The sequence below is a fragment of the Clarias gariepinus genome, chromosome 1, assembly GCF_024256425.1.
Source record: "Clarias gariepinus isolate MV-2021 ecotype Netherlands chromosome 1, CGAR_prim_01v2, whole genome shotgun sequence".
NCBI lineage: Eukaryota > Metazoa > Chordata > Actinopteri > Siluriformes > Clariidae > Clarias > Clarias gariepinus.
In genome coordinates this window covers 9800281-9823033 of record NC_071100.1, presented here as the reverse complement: position 1 = coordinate 9823033, position 22753 = coordinate 9800281, and the positions used below count along the sequence as shown (strand labels likewise).

Here is a 22753-nt window from a genome sequence, read left to right as displayed (position 1 = left end):
TTTTATATTCCTACACTCCAGTGTTGCTTATTTCCCCTCACCTGTTATCCAGAGTGGTTGTGGAAAGCTGTACTGTATGTGTAAGGCTGGTTCTCCTCTCTCTCCTCTGCACATATAAACCGCTGTGTGTTTAAGAGCAGCAGGATCGAGAGTGTAGGAGCCTCCAGATCCTCTGCTGCTGTCTGAGAGAAGCACTACTTTATGCTTGATATTACCATTAATGTCTCTTGAGAGAACAACCCTGTACCAGCTGAATGTCCAGTCTGTAGAGGAGTCTGTAACCTCACAGCTTAGAGTCACTGAGTCTCCTTCAGTCAGCCAGTTCTGTGGAGATACACTCAGTACTGCCAGGGGTCTCTCTGTTACACAGGAAATTATAAATCTGTGCTGTTCCTTTAATCATTACAATCTTGCCTTGTCTACAAGTTCATCTAAACTGCAAGTATAAGTAATACATACTAAATATGAACACAAAACTAATTACACTAAGCCATGTCATTTTTGATTAGAAATGCAGCCAAGAGGCCCATGGTGACTCTGGACAAGCTGCAGAGATCTACAGCTCAGGTGGGGGAATCTGTACATAAGACAACTATTAGTCGTGCACTGCACAAAGTTGTCCTTTATGGAAGAGTGTCAAGAAGAAAGCCATTATTAACAGAAAACCATAAGAAGTGTCATTTGCAGTTTGCCGCAAGCCATGTGGGGGACAGAACAATATATTTAGGCATTTGGCAGTTACAGTTATGCCCATTTTTTCCATGAAGTCCTTTCACACCTATGAAGTAAATTGTGGGCTCCTTAGACATTTAGGTATTTCAAAATAACAAAAAGAAATTGTCAGTTTTTAAACCTTATTTTGGCAGTTTGGAAGGCTGTTGGAAGATTAGGCAGGGGAATCAGATGCAATAATTTTGAAAAGTGATCAGTTACCACCATAATCCCAGTACTTCCCTCTGATTTGGGTTGGTCCATGATAAAATCCAGTGACAGATGTGACCATGGTCTTCGAGGTAAGGGTAGGGGCATAGGCTAGAACTTTTGGAGGGATTGAGGCAATTTCACTTAAGCACAAACTGAACAAGAAACAACATATTGATTGATGTCAGACTGCATGCTGGACCACCAATATCTTTCCTGAATAAGGCAGTGATGCCAGGTGACCAATTTACTGCCCAGGTGTTCAATCTACTATGCAGCTCAGGTAGGAAATATTACTAAGACATCCGTAGATCTTAGAGTCCATGTGGCTGGAAGACTTTTGACAAATTTGTTTGTCCAGATTCCCATTAGTGCTCCTACAGTCTGGTTCTCAGGTGTTATATTATATTATCATTCTCTTTTCAGACTTAATATATTCCAGGTTCTTGTTGTCTGTGTAGATTTAGCCAGTGAAGCTATTCCTTAAGTACTAATTTCATGGTTAATCATTCCTCTCATCATAATTGCATTCATAAATTCATACCTAAATGAATTAGGTGTTAATTTCCAGGACACATAGACTACAGGGTGCAGCTTCGATATTTGTGATATTTAAGGGTTCCCCTCAGCAGCGCATAGGCTTTGTTAAATAATTAATACTATTTATTTAATGCGAGCTGCTTTTGAAAGAAAATTTAGAAGAATATCAGCTACACAATGTATGAATATTAACAACAAAAAAAAGGTCAACTTGGGACAAACTTATATGAAAAGAAAGACTGAAAATAACTGAGTTGAGTTATTACTCATCAAATTATTTGTCATCAAATTACATGAACATGATTTTAATTTTAAAAATGCATTTTTTTAAACTCCAAATCAAATTATACATGCAGAAACATACAAACAAACAAACAAACAAACAAACAAACATATATAAAAGTCAATCTCTATGCAATTACCTTGAAAATATGACACTGGGAGAAGTGAAATCAGTACTAAAACAGAACAGAAAAAGAGAACATGATGAAAATATGTTTTGGTGTATGATTGCACTCAACATACAACGAAGTGATTGGTGCAGACTTCAATGGACATGTCGGGGAAGGGAACAGAGGTGATGAAAATGTGATGGGCAGGTTTGGTCTTCAGGACAGGAATGTAGAAGGACAGATGGTGGTGGACTTTGCAAAGAGGATGGAAATGGCAGTAGTAAATACTTTTTTCCAGAAGAGGCAGGAACATAGGGTGACATATAAGAGTGGAGGTAGAAGCACTCAGGTCGACTACATCTTGTGTCGACGTTGTAACCTGAAAGAGATCAGTGACTGCAAAGTGTTGGTAGGGGAGAGTGTAGCCAGACAACACAGAATGGTGGTGTGTAGAATAACCCTGGTGGTGAGGAAGGCGAAGAGGACAAAGGCAGAGCAGAGGACAAAGTGGTGGAAGCTGAGAAAGGAAGAATGTTGTGAAGTCTTTAGGGAGGAGTTGAGACAGGCTATGGGTGGTCAGGAGGGGCTTTCAGTTGACTGGACAACTACAGCCAATGTGATCAGGGAGACAGGTAGGAGGGTACTTGGTGTATCATCAGGTAAGGGGAAAGTGGACAAGGAGACTTGGTGGTGGAATGAGGAAGTCCAGGAGTGTATACAGGGAAAGAGGCTAGCTAAGAAGAAGTGGGACACTGAGAGGACTGAAGAGAGTAGACAGGAGTACAGGGAGATGCAGAGTAAGGTAAAGGTAGAGGTGGCAAAGGCCAAACAAAGAGCATATAAGGACTTGTATGCTAGGCTAGACAGTAAGGAGGGAGAGGTGGATCTGTACAGGTTGGCAAGGCAGAGAGATAGAGATGGGAAGGATGTGCAGCAGGTTAGAGTGATTAAAGATAGAGATGGAAATGTACTGACAGATGCCAGGAGGGTGATGGGAAGATGGAAGGAGTACTTTAAGGAGTTGATGAATGAGGAAAACGAAAGAGAACAAAGAGTAGAAGAGGTGACTGTTGTGGAACAGAAAGTAGCTAATATTAGTAAAAGTGAGGTGAGAAGGGCGTTGAAGAAGATGAAGAGTGGAAAGGCTGTTGGTCCTGATGACATACCTGTGGAGGTATGGAAGTGCTTAGGAGAGGTGGCAGTAGAGTTTCTGACAAGTTTGTTTAACAAGATCTTGGAAAGTGAGAGGATTCCAGAGGAATGGAGGAGAAGTGTATTGGTGCCAATTTTTAAGAACAAGGGAGATGTGCAAAGCTGTGGCAATTATAGAGGTATAAAGCTAATGAGCCAGACAATGAAGCTGTGGGAAAGAGTAGTGGAAGCTAGGTTAAGGGCAGAGGTGAGCATTTGTGAGCAGCAATATGGTTTTATGCCTAGAAAGAGTACATCAGATGCAGTATTTGCTTTGAGGATGATGGCGGAGAAGTACAGAGAAGGTAACAGGGAGTTGCATTGTGTCTTTTTAGATTTAGAGAAAGCGTATGACAGGGTGCCAAGAGAGGAGCTGTGGTACTGTATGAGGAAGTCTGGAGTGGCAGAGAAGTATGTTAGAGTGGTGCAGGACATGTATGAGAGCTGTAGGACAGTGGTAAGATGTGCTGTAGGTGTGACAGAAGAGTTCAAGGTGGAGGTGGGTCTGCATCAAGGATCGGCTCTAAGCCCCTTTTTGTTTGCTCTGGTGATGGACAGGATGACAGATGAGGTAAGACAGGAGTCCCCCTGGACTATAATGTTTGCAGATGACATTGTACTCTGTAGCGAGAGCAGGGAACAGGTGGAGGAAAATTTGGAGAGGTGGAGGTATGCTCTGGAAAGCAGAGGAATGAAGGTTAGCCGCAGCAAGACGGAATACATGTGTGTAAATGAGAGGGACCCAGGAGGATCGGTGAGGCTACAGGGAGCAGAGGTAAAGAAGGTGCAGGATTTTAAGTACTTAGGGTCAACGGTCCAGAGCAACGGAGAGTGTTCAAAGGAGGTGAAGAGGCAGGTACAGGCAGGTTGGAATGGGTGGAGAAAAGTGTCAGGTGTGTTGTGCGATAAAAGAGTATCAGCGAGAATGAAAGGAAAGGTGTACAGGACAGTGGTGAGACCAGCAATGCTCTACGGCTTAGAGACAGTGGCGCTGAAGAAAAGACAGGAGGCAGAGTTGGAGGTAGCAGAGCTGAAGATGTTGAGGTTTTCTTTGGGAGTGACAAGGATGGATAGGATCAAGAATGAGTTTATCAGAGGGACAACCCACATTAGATGTTTTGGAGATAAAGTCAGAGAGGCCAGATTGAGGTGGTTTGGACATGTTCAGAGGAGAGATGGTGAGTATATCGGTAGAAGGATGCTGAGGTTGGAACTGCCAGGCAGGAGGTCTAGAGGAAGGCCAAAGAGGAGATTTATTGATGCAGTGAGAGAGGACATGAAGTTAGTTGGTGTGAGAGAAGAGGATGCAGAGGATAGGGTTAGATGGAGGCAAATGATTCGCTGTGGCGACCCCTGAAAGGGAACAGCCGAAAGACAAAGAAGAAGAAGATTGAACTCAACATACACATATTAGTAGTAGTGGGATAAGTGCATAAATACTGCCCTTGATTAAAAGTAATGATACCCTAAGTAAAATATCACTCAAGTAAAAGCAGAAGTCTTCCTTCATTTACATTATTACTTAATTAAAGGTACAAAAGCACTGTACAAAGTTAAGTATCAAAAATACTAAGCTAATACTAATATATTAGCTCACTGTAGCCTTTAATCTCTCTCTCTCTTCTTTCTGTTAACATGCTATTTTTGTCGCTGTCTGCAACCATTTCCTTTTCTGATTACAAGCATGAAGGCAAGGCAATCCATGCAAACAGGTTGTGATACTACTACTTCCAATAATACACCCTCGTTCATGATCTGTGAAATATGTATTTAAGTACAGACAACATTATCCTTTTGGGCTGCTTTCCTTAAGTGGGATGGATAGCAGGGATTATGGCGAGATCCAACAACCCATATTCTGGCCCAAAAATCTGCAGGCTTCTTTTGGACAATTGAGGATTAGGAAATTGTTTACTTTCCAACACAATCAAAATGTAAGTCAATAAAGTATTGGAAAGAAAATAAGTGTTTAAGAATGGCCAAGTCATATCTAGATCCTGCATATAGGGCCTAAATGCACAGTAGAATAGACATTACTGTTAGTTCAACACCTGGTATGATAGTGGATTGATGTCATTCCACACACTCAAAAAAAATGAACCTGGCTACCTGTTACATGTACTAAAATGTAATATGTGTTTTGTACATGATAATTTCATGTTTCCAAGATAAACATGAATAAATTATGTTGTATTTGCATGAAATTCAACAACTTAACATGTATTAGATTTAATCATGTAGAGATAAACCAAAGATCTTGTCACTATGAAAACCGGAAATATCAGAGCAAACATTGCGAGAAGATATCACGAGAAAAGAACACTGTGTTAAGAAGACAAACATTTGGTGGGCGTGTGGAAAAGGAAAGCAGGAATTAATTCCCATCTTTCTAAATAGAAACGAAAGACCAAACATAAATGTCACCTGCTTGTGCATGTTTACCTATGTTTAGTCACGTTATTTTGGTTTAAGCTATTTCTTGTATTTTTAATCACACTTAAAATACCGACAGTTATATGCGCGTGCTTAATCTACGGTTCGGTTCTGGTTTCGGTCTGTTCTCATGAGTTGTGAAACGAGAGGAACAAAGTATAAATATTGTTCATTTGCTAAATTAAGAATCATGAATTTTAATTGAATCTATCTCTGTATTTTTTCACAGGAGTTTGTGACTGAAAAGTGACCTGTCTGCATCTGACTTTAAGAGTTTCCTGACCAACCGTATTTGTCATATTTAAAAGTCATAACATACAGTTATAAAGTACAAAACGTTTCTGCTGGTGTTTAATTTTTTTTCTATGATTAATACTTATTTGTGGTGTTTTATGTTTTGTACATCTTTTCAAATTGAGACCTCATTTGTAAGTTGCTGCTGGTGTAAAATAAAAATCTCTGTTTTATCCCGTTTGTCTTATGCTTCCTTCCTTCACAGAATTCTATTGACCAGGGCTTGAAATTTAAATTTACTTGAGTTGGATCCACTTAATTTACAACTGAAAATTTGTTGTACCAACCCTATTTATTTATTTTAACAGTATTAAATTATGTTGGACGCAGCTGTAGTAAATAAGTTAAATGAACCTGATAAAATAAATTTGACTGAACCTAAGAACATTAAGTTGGGCCAACAAAATTGCTTAATGCTGAAAGAAAGCCATTAAATCAGGTGGAAAATTCTTTCCATAATTTAATTATGTTCATTCAACGAGTTTTTTTTTTTGAGTGTATAGGAAGGACAAAATAAAAATGAAAAAGGTGAAAGAGAAAAAAACCCACAAAAGTGAAAAGAAAGAACAAAAAAGGGACCTTGCAATTAAAACTATTTTTATTGTAAATATAAATAAAGGTTTTATGTAACTTGTCAAATGTGCTTTTATTGTAAATAGAATTTAATGAAATTTGATGTATAAATATTATAATACATCAATAATATAAAAAATATCAAAAGAAATTTTACTCTTTACTTAAATTGAAATTTGTCATTAGATTTTATGTTGAAATTAACAGAAATTATCAAAGAACATTTAGATAAAAAACATTTTTATTGTGCATTAGACTTTTAATATATCTTTCAATTTTGTTTAATCTTTACAACTCTCCTTACAATATCACTTCTGTCACTAAAATATTTTTTTTAATATGGGAATCTTTGGCCGCTAAATGATTCTGAACAGGTAAGGAGTGTAATGAAAACAGACTCCACACGATAGTGAGTAATAATACGAATGAGTTTATTTGAATTCTGAAGCTATGATGGCATGTAGGAGCAGGAACTTGAAGGAAACTAACAGAGGGGTAAGAATAAACAATATGTTTTACTTTCTGCGGATGATGAGGAGATGGAGTGTCGGGAACCCAAACTGACGAGACTTGAAGAGAAGTACACAATGTGCCACAATGGTAAGAAACCACTCAGAGCTGGAACCAGGTACTGCTTCTGGAAACGAGAGTACTCTCTCTCAGAGTGCTCTCTGCAGATGGTGATGTGCTTCTTCTCAGACTCTCTTAGTTTCCCGGAACCAGTAATCGACAGTTGGGAGGTCAGACGGCTCCCCATTCCAGGGAAATAATGGTGGCTGGTAGCCCAGAATACACTAAAAGGGGGTGAGACAGTCTGGTGGAGTAGTCGATGCCGGTTCTGAGATAGATGTGGGGTGTTGCCATTGGATGGATTTGACAAAGATTTCTTCTGGAAGGATGGATACAGGTTCTTCTTCTAACTCACTGGTTGCATGTAATCTAGACAGAGCGTCCACTTTGGTGTTCTTGTTAACCGGTAGGTAGGATATTTTGAAATTAAAGCGGGTAAAAAACATGGCCCACCTTGCCTGTCGCAGATTGAGTCTTTTTGCTCCTCTTAAATATTGTAAATTCTTGTGATCGGTTAGTACCAGGAAAGAGCGAGCGCCTCCCTCCAGCCAGTGTCTCCACTCCTCTAATGCCATCTTAATTGCCAGTAACTCACAATCTCCAATGTCATAGTTTCTTTTCACCTGGCTGAATTTTCGCGAGAAGAAGGCGCATGGGTGTATAGCAGGGGTTTTTCCTTGTTCTTGGGAGAGAATGGCGCCTACTCTAGTTGTCGAAGCGTCCACTTCCACCACAAAAGGTATTTCAGGATTTGGGTGAATAAAGACCGGTGCAGACATAAAGGTTTGTTTCAATCTCTGAAAATCGGAGGAAGCTACGGGGGGCTCTACTGTAATGACTTTAATTTCCCGCGGAGTAGTGACGTTAGTGGGCTTGCTGTAGTTTCTTATGAATCTTCTGTAAAAGTTGGAGAAACCCAGGAATCGTTGTAGTTCCTTGATGGTCGTGGGTTCGGGCCAGTTGGTAATGGTTGACACTTTTCCTTCGTCCATTTTTACTCCCTTGTGATTAAGAATGTAACCAAGAAAGTGAACCGACGGTTGGTGAAACAAACATTTTTCTGCCTTAATGAATAGTTGGAATTCCCGTAACTTTGTGAGTACTTTCGTGACGTAATGGAAATGTTTTGTCTCTGACCCGAAAAAGATTAGGATGTCGTCGATGTACACAATGACGAAAAGATAAAGGAAGTCTCGAAATACCTCATGCATGAAATTCTAGAAGACGGCAGGGGCGTTGACCAGACCGTAGGGCATCACTCGATATTCATAATAGCCAGTAGGTGTCACGAATGCAAATCAGGTTGTAGGCACTTCTGAGGTCGAGCTTTGTGAAGAATTTGGCCCTGCTGAGACATTCTAATGCTGCGGGGCCAGGGGTAAGGGGTAGTGAAATTTAATCGTAGCTTGGTTTAGAGTATGGAAGTCTATGCAGGGCCTTAGTCCACCATCTTTCTTGGCCACAAAGAAAAATCTGGACGCTGCTGGAGAAGTAGATGGGCGAATGTAGCCCTGTTGTATAGCCTCAGCAATGTACATGTCCATGGCTTTTTTTTCTGGGAGCGAAAGGGGACAAATCCGTCCATGACCCAACAGTTCACCTGGGAGCAGGTTGATCGCACAATCTCATGGCTTATGTGGTGGCAATTGGGCGGCCCTTTTGGAGCAGAAGATGTCCGCAAAGGAGGAGTACTGAGGAGGGATCTTGACTGATTGTTTTTCAACTGGCCTCTCGATTGAGGTAGTTTGGAGTTTCAACAGGTGAATTTTTAATGGTAGTGTAGGGAAGCAGGTAGGGGAGCAGTTCTTTCCCCACTTAAGTACTTCTCCAGTGGTCCAAGAGAGGGTTGGGTTGTGTTTGACTAACCATGGACGTCCCAGGATGATGTCCGAAGTTGATTCTTCTAATACCAATAATTTGGTTTCTTCCTGATGAAACAGACCAATCTGGAGGGTGACAGGACCAGCGAGCTGATGAACTGATCTTCAGGACAAGGGTTTTCAGTTATGGAATAGATCTGGTAGTACTTTTGTGTTGGGACTGTCTTGATCTTAAGGTGTTGGCAAAGGTCTTCGGAGATAAAATTACCGGCTGACCCCGAGTCAGGAGAGCTGCCACTGTAACAGATGAGCTGCAGTAAGGCTTACATTTGTAGTAAGTGGTCGTAAATTGTCTATATTATTTAAAAATGCACTCACCACGGGACAAAGAGGACGAATGGGGCACTCAGCCTTGAGATGCCCCACGTTACCGCAGTACAGGCAGAGACCCTAGGTCAGCCGTCTTTGTCTTTCCACTGAGGTGATCCTACCCCTGTCCACGTGCATAGGTTCCTCCTGAGGTTCTGGATTTTTAAACATCATAGGTGGGTGAGGAAGAGGGACGGTCGTGTTTTCAGTTCTGGTACGATATGCAGCAAGGCGGGCTGAACAGTGGGTGGAGAGTTGCATAAATCGTTCTATCCCAATATCGTCATCGTAAGTGGCTAGTATGTGCCGAACCTTGGGTTCCAATGCCTGACAGTATGCAGTTATGAGGGCCTATTTGTTCCATCCACTTGCTGCTGCTAGAGTACGGAACTGTAGGGTATAATCTTGAACAGATCGGTTACCTTGTTTAAGCTGGTATAACTGTTCTCCTGCGGAGGCCTCGCTGTCAGTTCGTTCGAAAACTTCCTTGAAATGGTCTATGAAGCGGTCATAGGATTGTTTCAATGGTCCACCATGTGACCAAAAGGATTCAGCCCATTGTAGTGCTTGTCCTGACAGGAGAGAGATAATAAAAGCAATTTTTGCCTCATCTGTGGGAAAGGATGCCGGTTGCATGGAGAACGCTAGGGAGCACTGTAGTAAAATACCCTTGCAGTTCCCCTAAGCTCCAGAGAAGGGCGCTGGTCGCGCCATAGGGCTGGAAATTGGGAGCATCGGCGCATTACAGATGCTCCGGTGGCGGGGTTCTGTAATGGCGTCTGTGTTACAGTGAGCAGTGCTTGCCGAAGTGTTTTCACCAGCTCCAGAACTGGGTCTGGCTCACTCATCTTTAGGTTTTATGTAAGGTCCGGGCTTCTGTGAGTAATAATATGAATTAGTTTATTTTAATTCTGAAGCTATGAGGGCACGTAGGAGCAGGAATTTAAAGGAAGCTAATGGAGGAGTAAGGATAAACGGTATGTTTTACTTTCTGCGGATGACAAGGAGATGGAGTGTCAGGAACCCAGACTGATGAGACTTGGAGAGGAGTACACAATGTGCCACAATGGTAAGAAACCAATTGGAGCTGGAACCAGGGCCTGCTTTTGGAAACGAGAGTACAAGATAAGTCACTTTACACTATTTATTCTTCTTACTTCGTAGATACGAGCCTGGACACCTGAGTGTGGTTTTATGCGTTGCTGTTGATTGGTGACAGGTGATATTGATTAAAATTCTGGAAATATAGGGTGTGGTGTCTAATTGCTTTCGGAGCCTGGCCTGACTGTGACAAGGAGTTCATACCAATGCTTAAGAAGTAATAACAGCACTATATTGAGGCATTACCAAATGTTAGTTGGAAAGTGCAAACCAAAATTTGTAAAAATGCTCCAATTTCCCCCCCAATGCTAATGTGGCAACCGTAAAATCCCTGCACACTTGCACTCGGTCAACCACACACCGCAAAAGTATGCAGCCAGCCTTCCCTGTCCTGCAGCGTGCCTGGCTCCTGACCAAAACAATAAGGAAAGAAAAAGAACACAACAACAACACGCACACAAAAATAAAACAAAGTCTACACTATCCACACTGAACAATAATCACATCAAAAACAAGAAAAAAAATATAAACAAACAGACTCAATAGTATATGGGCCAAGGCACCAAGTCGTCTCCCAGTCCTATATACAACCGAGACCGGTGCCTAAATGCACCAAATTAACATAACCAAAAAGAGACAAGAACAACATAAACACTCGCACAGTCACAACATAATACACAAAGCAGACATGCAAAACAATCGGCCAATAAGGACACTTCCATCCACACAAAACAAAAACTAAACATAAAAACAAATAAAATTTAAAAAAAATAGAAAAAAAAGAGACTTAATCAGCACGCCCACACCGTAGCTACCAGCCCAACAGCTATGACTAAAAGCGTGCTCTCCCATGGATATTCCACACGGCCATGCCACCAATTCCATGAGCATTAAACTTAACAACCAGGAACCAGGAATGAAAAATAACCCGCCAGGTTGAAGAGGACCCAGACACCACAAACACGTCCCCACCAGTCAAAATAAGGGTCCTTAAATAGACTGCGTTCCCCTCGTTAATCAGATAACCACACCCCAACCAAATCACAAATCAAAACAATCGCTTATCCTGCCACATTCTACCCCCTATTTTTTTTTTATCTGTGTTCCAACGATGACTAAATAAAACATACCCTTAGACTACTCCATATCCATGTCCCATGGCCTAAACTAAACAGAAATCTTATTTGAGACAGGGCTTGGTGTTATAACAGTCCTCATGCCTTCGGCTGCAGCACGTGGTAACTGATACAGATTTGAATGATGGCCCGCAGTTATCCGCCCTGTTCTTCGCAAAGAAGTACTCTGACCACCTAATTGACTCCCTGACAAGTGCACAGGCCCTGGTAATGCACTTAATACAGAATTAGGAGCCTCAAGGTCTCAATAACTGTGATCCCCTTGTTAGCATTTACAGGCCTACTTGGTGACCTAATAGTATCCAGGAAAACCTGTATCTGGGGGGCTTGTACCGGAGGAAATTCTGGCACCACCATAAACAGATCAGTTTCTTCCCCTAAAACTTCTGCTGTCGGCGCCTTGTTTTCCAAAGTGGGGGGACGGTTGGGGACTGAAACTGCACCATCCTTCCGGATCCAGGCCTTCAAGGCAGACCGATGGACACATCTAACCTTCCCCAAATCATCCACTGGTGCGATGGCATATACTGCTCCACCCACCTTGGGGGCCCTTACCACCTGACACACCACAGGGCTCCACAAATCCTGAATCTTATGATGACCTCTGGCGCCATATTCATGCAGGTAAACCAACTGAACCTCCCACAGTGGTATATCATGGGCATCATATTGTGCCTTACGGGGGCCCGCTGCAGCTTCCAGTCTGCCACCTCCATGCTCCTTCAAATACCACCTTAAGCCTAGCCTGGTGCTCCCTCATCCACTCATGCATACCACAAACTCAAATCTCCTGGGCTTTACCCAAGAGGAAGTCCACAAGGAGACTTTGTTCTTGCTCAAACATTAAAAAGAATGGGAAGTCACCAGTCGTCTGATGAGGGGTATTGTTATAATAAAACGGTACTTGTGGAAATCATGAGGCCCAGTCCCTTTTTCTGGCAGGGCAAAGATTGTGCAACATCCCATTAAAACACTCGCACTGCCCATCCCCTGTTAGATGGTAAGGAGTGGTACATGATTTTTTCACCTTATACAGTGCACAAAGCTGCTATACCAAGGAGGACTCAAAATTATGGCCCTGATCAAAATAGACACCAAACTTGTGGAACCACTCTCCCACATAAACCTGGGCCACTGTCTCTGCCCGTTGGTTTTGTGTAGACACAGCCAAAGTATACTTTGTAAAAACATCCGATATTACCAGCACGTTTTCCAATCCTGACCGGGTGGGTTCTAACACAATGCAATCAAGGGCCAATATTTCATTCGGCCTCAAGGCCAACAGATGGCCCATAAAGCTTTTGGAAAGAGGTTCTGTATCCTTTGAAGACTGACACCTCCCGCACTCTCGACACCATTGTACCACATCGGCTATCAGGCCGGGCCAAAAACAACGCTGTCGTGGTTGTTTGAGCACCAACTCAGTGGTGCGTTCCACCCCCTGGTGTAATAGTGCTGATAACACCACTTGCAACACCTCTTCTCCACCATCCGAACGAAACACTCGACGGTACAATACCCCATCCTTCTCACACAGCGCACCCCATTGTCGCAAGAGAGTCACCACAACCTTGGGTAACTGTCAACATTCCCCTAAGTTAAGTGGGGCTCCCCGCCTCCAAAACCTTAACACCTCACCTATAACAGGGTCCTCATCCTGTAATGACCGCATATCCACAGCCAAACCAGGCAGCACCGTGACTGCTGCTTCAGAACCCATCCCCATCTCACCAGCCTGCCTTACCACAGTAGGAAGTGCTGTACCAGGTAGTACCTCCAGCAACTCGCCCTAAATAGAAGGACCCTGTTGTGAAAGAGCATCTGTATTCCGGTTGCTCCTCCCAGAACGATACCTTAGTTCAAAATCAAAAGAGGCCAACTGCGCAGCCCACTGCTGCTCACTCACTGTAGCCAGGTGGCTGAGGGGGTTATTATCAGTAAAGACCACACACCTCTGCCCCAGCAAATATTCTCTTAACTTCTTAGTCATGGCCCACTTAAGGGCCAAAAATTCCAACTTCATAAAACTATAGTTTATTATAATGCGCTCAGTGGGCCTAAGGCTGCGACTAGCATAAGCTATAGGCTGCACCTTTCCTCCCTGTTCCTGGGACAGAACTGCTCCCAAACCTCCATGACTACCATCCACTTCCAAGATAAAGGGTAGGGAGAAATCAGCATAAGCCAATACAGGGGCAGAAGTGAGCCTGCTCTTCAGTTTATCAAAGCTCGCCTGGCACTGCTCTGTACAAGCCACCCCAAACCTTAACCCTGCGCGAACCCTGGACTTAAGACCCGCCAATTTAGCTACCAGACGGTGTAGAGGGGCCGCCAACTTGGCAAAACCCTCTACAAACTGCCTATAATAACTTCCAAACCCAAGGAATGACCGAAGCTCTGCCACCCCCGTTGGGCGTTGCCATTGTTTCACTGCCTCTATTTTACTTAGGTCTGCCAACATCCCTTTGGCAGAGATTATATGTCCCAAATAACTTACCTCCTGTTGGAAAAACACACACTTAGCTAACTTCGCCGTTAGCCTTTAGCCCCTTTCGCTCCAGCCGACTCCAACCTATCTACGTAGATGTTGTGTCACAGAAGAGGAAAACATTACTATATTGTCTAAGTACAAAAGGAGGGACTGGCACTGCTGATCCTCAAACAAACTCTCCATCAACCTCTGAAAGGTGCCTGGGGCAATTGCGATTCCATTTAAACAGACCGAAGGGTGTACAAAAAGCAGTCTTATGTATATCGTCCTCAGTAACAGAAACCTGACTGTAGCCACTGGCAAGGTCCGTGGTGGAAAACCACCGGGCCCCTGTCAGTGAATCCAAAGTTTCTTCTATCCGGGTAAGGCGGAAGGGGAAGGCGTCTTTTTAAGTTTTTGCATTAAACTGATGGTAATCTACGCACATGCGCAGCGTACCATCCTTCTTTTTGACCAACACAATGGGAGAGGCATATGGATTACAACTTCCTGTGATAATGTTAATTTCTAGTAGCTGGTTTATGTGTGTTTTTACCACCTCATACTCTGACGGCGGTATTTCGCCGGTACTGTTGACAAACTGGGACCAAATCTGTCAAAAGGATGTCACGAGAAAGGAGCTGGGTACATCCCAAATCACCTTCGTGCGCAGGAAAAAACTGTATGAAATTTTGACATCAGGGATCTTACCTGGTTCTGTTTAGACTCAACACAGACAGATTGAGACTTTTAATTTGTTTCACTACTGAAGGAAGAACAACAGATGTCTGTAAATTCATGGACACAGAAACTGAATTACATTCTGTCCCACCACGGGGCAAGCTCACAATAAATGCATGGTGCAAGGTGCCAAAAACTGAGTTCTGGAAAAGCATTACGTCAGTCTTACCTACATTGAAGACAGGTACATAGGCCGTGCCCCGGGTCACTCGCATTAAGGCGGCAGATGCCAAAAGTCCGACTGACAGCCGGAAAAAGCACAGTTTCCCACAGTTTGTAATTGACCAGAAGTATAACAACATGCTACTGCTGCAATAAGAATATACTTATAGTATATTAATCATGTATTTGTAACACAGTAAAAATAGCTGTAATGTACTTATAATACATTAAATATTTACTTAAATTGTATTAATTACTGTCAGGTATGTATGTTAGTACACACACAGCCATATACTTTAAGCGTACTAAGTATACTTAAAGTTGTTCCACTTTAGCACACAAAAGTATACTTAATAGACTTAAAATTGTGCTTTTATACAATTTAATTACAACTTAAATACACACCAGAATTAGTTGTTTTAAAATAGCAAACTTCAAGTATGCTAATCATTAGTCTGCTGCAAGCATACTTAAATAATTTGGGACTTTTTTGAGCTACTTGTTTTTTATGTAAATTTTGTTTCTCTTTTTTATTTAAGAACTTTGAGATGTCTCTACAAATTTAGTGCAGAGCTTTAAATGCATTAAAAGCTCTTCACTAAATTTTGTGGAAACATCTCAAAGTTTTCTGGCATGTGATTTTTACAGACAATAAGTACCACACAATTCAATTCAATTTGTATAGCGCATTTTATTTATACTAAAATCAATGCAAAATTTCACTGGGAGCTAATGCAGTGTGAATAAGATAGGGGTGATGTGCTTGTATCTTCTGGTACTAGTGAGGACTAGCTGGAGCTTATTTATGTATCTAGTTGAACATCCAGACAGTAAGGTATTACAATATTCCAACCTAGAGGTGAAAAAAGCATGAAAAAGTTCTTCTTCAAATCATTCCTTATCTGGGCAACAATTTTTGAGATTAAAAATGCTATCCTGGTAATATTACCTACATGAGCTTCAAATGAAAGATTGGAATCTATAATCACACCAAGGTATTTTACTGTTGTACACAATAAAACAGAAAGGCCATCCAGAGTGTGATTAGAGCTACATTTGGCCCTAATGCCAGTAAGTCTGTTTTGTCGGGATTAAGCAGAAGGAAGTTAATTAGCATCCAGTATCTAAGGTCCTTCACACATTGGTCAACTTTATTAAGATGGGTTTTCTCATCTGGCTTTGCTGAGACATACAACTGTATTCTCAAATTAATTGCAATTTTAGTTTATGGTTTGGATCAGTACCAACTGCCAAATTAGTTGATTCAGCCACTCTCGCTCACTCATTCTCTATACCATTAATCCTTTACAGGGTCGCGGGATAGTCACCAGGGGACTCGGAGTACTAGGTGGGGATATACCTAGGATTGTGTGCCAATCCAGCAAATGGCACAAGCACACACACCTACTCACACACTATGGGCAATTTGGAAAAGCTAATTAACCAAATTTGCAATGCCTTTGGACTGAGGGGGAAACTGGGATACCTGCCTTACCTGATCTAAACACCCCTGCAGCTGGCACCCCTAAAGGCCTAGCTAATTTCACATGCCTCAATTTCACAAATCTCCTATAACCAGGGCTCTTTCAGGTTTCTCAGTGGGTATCCCTCAGAGTCGTCGCCCACTCGCCCCACTGTGAGGTCTCTAATGCCGGAGTCTGGGGCTGGATATTTCTGCCTGCGGCACCCAGACTTTTCACTGCTAATAATGCTACTCTCATGCTTTCTAACTATCTCTAAAGCCTGGATCTGCTCCTCTAATGCTCCTCTAATGCTGTCTAATCTTCTCCTTTAAAGTGCTAACTAATACTCACATATCACAAATAAAGTTATTAGTAACCACAAAGGAAGAATTTCTAAACATCCTGCACTCTACACATTGAACAAGCTAAACATTAGCCATGATAATATATTTAAGTCAGGGTTTTGTTGTTAGTGGATACTCAGATCTGGCATGGATGGATTCCGCTTGTTGTTTTTAGATAAAGAAACTAGAACCAAAAAATGGAAAAAAGGCAAAAGTGGAAGGTGCAATAAAAATGAAATTAAAAAAAATGTTAATTTATTAATATAAATGGTGGAAAATAATAAACGTAAAGAAGCAATATAATTTAGAATTTAATACAAATGGGGAACTTTTACACCCCTAAGTAAATAAAACACATCAGTAAACACCACATCAATAAGTAAAATCAAAACAATAAGTATCATTACATAAGAAAGACAATAAATAGTGAAGTTATATTTATCCACAATAGTTTTGCTTCAGTAACCACACATTCACACCTCCTTCCTTTCTTCACAGTTCACACCAGTTATGTAGAAAAAAATCATAACCACAACAGCCTTTATCTGTTTCAGCCTCAACCTAACTAATTATTAAATATTGATAACTTCTTTTAAAACAACATTACTGTGCATTAGTTTGGTATTAGTGTGCATTGCAGTTACTTTGCTTTTCTGAGATTTTTCATTGCACAGATCATCATAGCAACTAAAATGGTTGTGTAGGTTTAAAGGTTTTAAGGCACAGACATTAATTGGAAGGCAAAGGCCTGTCACTAACAGTTTGTTAGGTTTTGACAAACCTTTCTGATTACTCACCTCACAATTATTTAAACTCTGTGTTTCAGTATTCCTTAGCTCCCGCAGTACTATACAATAATCTCAGATGAGCAACTTTATACCACACTACTCACGCTAATAAAGACACAAAGAGAACTCACAGAGCATCATAGGTTGTGGTTTTAGCTCCATCCTGTCTCTCCAATGACTGACTGACAGAGAACTTATGTAGAAGATAAAGCCTTGACACTTCCTGTGGTCTTAGAGGGAGAGAGAGAGAGAGAGCATCAGGCTTTGTCCACTTCAACATTCAGCCCTGTTCATAATTGTTGGTTCTGTTCTTTGTTGCATAAAAATATTATGATGTTTGGTAAAGTGATATTGTACCTGGATAGAATAAAGGTTGTGTGAGGTTAGATGAAAAAATCTTGTGTAATAATTTGTTGGAGCAAATCAGATTTTACCCTTTCTGCACACTAAAAAAAACGCTGGGTTGTTTTTTCTACCCAAGCGCTGGGTTGCCTCTGTTGGGTCATTTTTCTGGGTTATTTACAGAGAGTTGAGTAGTTTTTGTGTAACCCAGCTGCTGGGTTGAAGTTTGGTGGCCCTTCCCCCAACGTTCACCGGTGGATTCAGCGGCTGTCAGTCAGAGCTTCGTGTCTCTCTTGAGCTCCCACACCGCTGATGACGGTTCATTTAAGGGAAAATTAGTTAAATACAAGGTCTGTATACACATGTTCACTCACCTAAGTCACATATGACTGAAAAATTATTACTATATATAACATTTATTACTGTTACCGTGTTAAGGTTACACTCAAACTTTCAGGCTGGTCTGAGGTAAGATAATTTAGCTGACAATAGCTGCTATACAGTAGTTAGCCAAAGAACCCCACCTGTGTGTGAAGGAAACGGATAAGATTTCTGAGCTTTTTATCTTTCTCTGTAGAATGTTTGCAGGGTGACGAAACTGTAACTGTAGTATTAGCATGACGCTAACATTTAGTTAGGTTGCTAGCGTTAGCAACCACATTAACATTAGAACTTTATTAATCTCATTGTTTGAGACAATAAAATGCTGTGGTGTTACAAAACACTGACCTCTCACAAATATACACACCTTCTAACCCTCCTGTTTTTCTCTAGCTAGTAATTTAATCCGCGGTCAAAATTCTCCCGCGTTTCTCCCAAGTTATAACAATATTTTACACCTTTCCCCCTTTGGCAAGTATGCAAATATGACTGCTGCATGTAGGCTAACCAGGTAGCCCTCTTTAACCAAAGTTGCTTGTGACTCAGACTTAATTAACTATCAGTCAGCTGTACAGATAACTACTAGATGGAAGTATTAATATTTGGGTGATTGTAATGTGCCAGTATGACCCCAGCTATGACAATGCATTTCCTCGGTAATTAGCTTAAAATCAACGCAGACCACAAGATTAACTAGTCTGACAAAAAATAAATAAATAAATAAATAAATAAATAATATATATATATGAATATATATGAGCTGTATCCCAAAAGCCATGCTTATTTTGCTGTTTTATTTTTGGTAGTAGCTGTCTCCATGTTTTTGTTTCAGGTTACCTATACCCTAGCTTTGTAATTTTTTTATTTAGTATAAATCCCATTACACATTAAATTGATAGTCTTATTCAGTTTAATCTTTGTTATTAAACACATTTTTAACTTTCTTTCATTTTTTTCTAAGGTTGGCACCAACATGGTGGAGTACCTCCAGCAGGCTGAAGTGTCAAGGCCGTACCTCTACTGTACATCCTGACGTTGGGAGATAATGACCAGCGCTGCTCTCAGGCATTCGTCATTCTGGTGGGACAGGCTCTGGAGCAATGCACACTACTTGGGGCGGTTGATGTGTGCTTCAAGGTTTTTTATATTTTTGACATTAACTATTCAAAGCAGTGTGCTCCTGTATAGGACTTTTTGTAATGTTGCTATGAAATAGCGAGGCCTACTTGAAAAGACATAGACAGTGTTTATATGTTAAAACGAGACCAGGGCTGGATAGTTTTGTACTGCAGAAAAGATATCTTATGTCACAGAGAGATCCTGCTCTGTAGAAGCTGCCTCAGCCTATTTGTGTTATTACTCCATTCTGCCCTTGTGAGTAATAGTATAGTAATGATGTCGCTGTTGATTATCTGTTCTTGTGCTTTTGAAAAATATACGTTTTTTTCTATGAACATTTAATAGGATGTTGTTTATTGCATATATGTATGGTTTGCAAAACTTTTAAGTTTTTGTTTTGTAATAAACCAGTATATCAAAGGAGTTTAGCTGTTTAATAGACGTGGGTAGTTTTTTTTTTTCTTTTTACAGATTTACTGTAAAACATGAAAATAATAATAACCAATTTATGTGGTAGAATTAACCCAGCATTATAGTTAAATATGAGCCAGCATTTGGGTTGAATATTTAACCCATTTTGCTGGGTTAAAAAAATAACCCATTTTGCTGGGTTAAATTAACCCAGCATGTAGTTAGTCCAATAGTTACCCAGCAGCTGGGTTAAAAACAACTCAGATTGGGTTGTTTTTAACCCAGCATTTTTTAGGGTGTGATAAGGTTCTGCTATTGTTTTGATGTCCAAACCTTAGATGTGTTACATAAGTTATGTCTCATCTTATTTCATAAAGCATTAACTAAAGATCCAGAGAGGCAGATGTACACACAGTTAATACAGATATTAGTACAAACAAACAGCAATCACAGTCTGGAGTCTTCAAACACATTTTGTTGGTAGTAGAACTGTTGAAATGTGACACTCTAGTTTGTGGGTATTGTATATAATTATGAAAGCTTAAGTCCTATTTAGTGAGAAAAGTACACTAAATACTAAATAGACGTTAATGGGGACAGTGCCATGGGGGTGCAGGAGTCAGGTCACTTCCAAAGTCTATAAACTCATGGCTTTTCTGAATTTCTGCAGTGATTTTTCTCGTCTTATCACTGGGATCAGACTCATTTGGTAATTTTTGCCACTTTGATTCTAAAGTTATTACTACACCTAGCGGTCAACAAGCACCATGCAGGGTTTCATTTTACTATTATTATAAATATATATATATATTTTTTTGTTTTTCTTCTTTAATGACTGAGTGGCCAGATGTAGAAAGTGACCAGGCTGGTTTGCATTTCTACATTAGAATTTTCATGACAAAACTTCTCACATTAAAAAAAATAGTATCCAATGACCAGTGAATACTTTTGGTTTTAATAACTAGGTGAAAAATATGAGATTGCTATATAAATTATGTACCATGATTGAAGCTTGTAAGTAATCTATATAAATAAAAGAAAACTTATGTACATTGGTCAGAACTCGCTCTTTCAAACGAATCTTTACTTTTAATGCACAGACCAGACATTGGTTTTGGGTCCTCCAATGTGTGTCAGTATGTCTGTATCTCTGAATGTTTGTCACAGCATCACACAAAACTGGCTCGACAGAAATTAATGAAATTTTGCCAGTCCTTTGGTATTCGCTTGAAGTTAAATCTGCACCATAAAGTAAATCAAAATGTTCAATAGGAGGGAAGTTATGAGCAGTTTTGTGCCCGATTACCTCACAGTAGCCATTGCTTTTTCAGACGAATACTGCTCTTTTGCCTTCAAAGTAGACGTGGCCATATGAGTCACTCAACAGAGCCAATCAACGCGATAGTTTACCATAAATACACAGAGTATGGGAAAGACACAAAAGACTGTAATGCCCCTATAAAGTGCCCAAATCCTCACGGAACACAAACAAATGTGCAACACAGCATGGCTTACTCCAAAATTATGTAAACTGAATCTTCAAAGATGTATGGACAGATCATTCTTTCTGCAGGAAGTTTAAAACCATTTTGTCCCATGGTGCTAATTAATGCAGTGATGTGGAATGCGGCAATGAGATAAAACGCGGATCATTAGAGCATACATATCCGCAGCAGTCTGAGGTGTGGGAGTGTAAAATATCTGAACTGAGAGTCTTAGCTGCCAAATTAAAATGTTGAGTAAAAGTTATGACGTTATGATGAACAGTCATGTGCCAGATATAATAATCTACTTGTAATAATCTACCTTTAACGTTGTTTCGTTCCAGACGTATATTCTTTTTGTTGCCTACCCTCTTAGGTGTGTCTCTCTCTATCAATTAGGTTCGATTTGCCTCTACTTTGGAGAGAGGTGCTGATTGGAGGGGTCGGTGATGTGTGCCTTACTCCTGCCTCTTGTGTCACTATTAGACTAGCGATCGCTGAATCTGTGTGCCCTACTTCCACCATTGGACAAGCACTTCCAGAACCTGTATTTAAACAATGTCAACTGCTTGGATTGTTATTGTGTTTTGCTATCTTGTATCTAACTTTCTGTGTATTGACTTATGCTGCCCATTTAGATCTTGACTCTGTTATTACCCCAGTTTGTATAATTTGTTAATATTGTCTAGTACATAGTCGTACAGCAATGATGACTCCTCAGGGCTAGTGGTGTCGTATACCACCTCGGCCCAATGTTTTTATCCCACCTGAGATAGCTAGATCACCACCAGGAACTCTTGCGGCAGTAAAGGAGACATTGTGAGCGGAGGTGGAAGAGAGGCAAGTGGGCATGCGTGAAGGCTAGGCTAAGGATATTGTATCAGGTATATACTAATGTAGCAGATGATTAACTGGTGGAGGTCTTCACCACCATCTTTAATCTGTCACTCACCATTATGGGTGCCATCATGCTTCAAAAAATCTTTAATAGTTCCCATCCTCAAAAAAATCAAACAATACCATACCACCCACACTGGACCATTACAGTGGCTATTGTACTCCATTTTATGTTGGAACATCTGGAACACAAAAATATGTTCGCATGGCCTTACTTTCTTGACTTTAGTTCATCCATTTTGCCAAACAAGCTCCAAATTGAGCTCTGTACTGTAAGTGCAGTATTTTGTAACTGGACTTTCTAACAAATTGTTTACAGTGTGTGCGATTAGACAAACGCACATCATCTACAATGCGTATTAACACCAGCGTCCCCAGGGATGTGTACTTAGTCCTTTACTCTACACACATGACCGCTGCTTCTCCCTTCCTTTAAATTACATCATAAAATTCCCCGATAACATTGTGGTGTTAGGCCTCATCACTAACAATGATGAGTCCTTATATAAAAGCGAGTTGGAACAGCTTGGTGTGATACCCACATCCTGGCCCTCAATATCAAGAAGACCATGGAGATGATTGTGGATTTTCATAAAGGCACAAGGACCATCCACTTACTATCGGAAATAGAACGTTAAAGAGGGTTACCAGTTTTAAATTTATGTGACAGAGGGCCTAAAGTGTGGCAATAATATCACATCTGCAATAGAAAAGTTTTAATTAAATACAAGATTATGAGAATCAGTATTTAAAAAAGAAAAAATATCAGCCAATTTAAAAAGATAGCAACAGCTGGAAGTTTTATCTAAAA

The 22753-nt window shown here is 40.7% G+C and overlaps 1 protein-coding gene across 1 annotated transcript in view; it reads right to left on the bottom strand.

The window, feature by feature from the left end:
* LOC128515911 (Fc receptor-like protein 3) overlaps positions 1-22753 on the bottom strand; it is a gene marked incomplete at its 5' end in the record, with an annotated part of 70879 nt that overhangs the window by 16965 nt on the left and 31161 nt on the right. The window contains one exon of the mRNA XM_053490200.1: positions 42-368. Within this exon, the coding sequence (XP_053346175.1) occupies positions 42-368 (327 nt within the window). The remainder of the gene's footprint in view (positions 1-41; positions 369-22753) is intronic.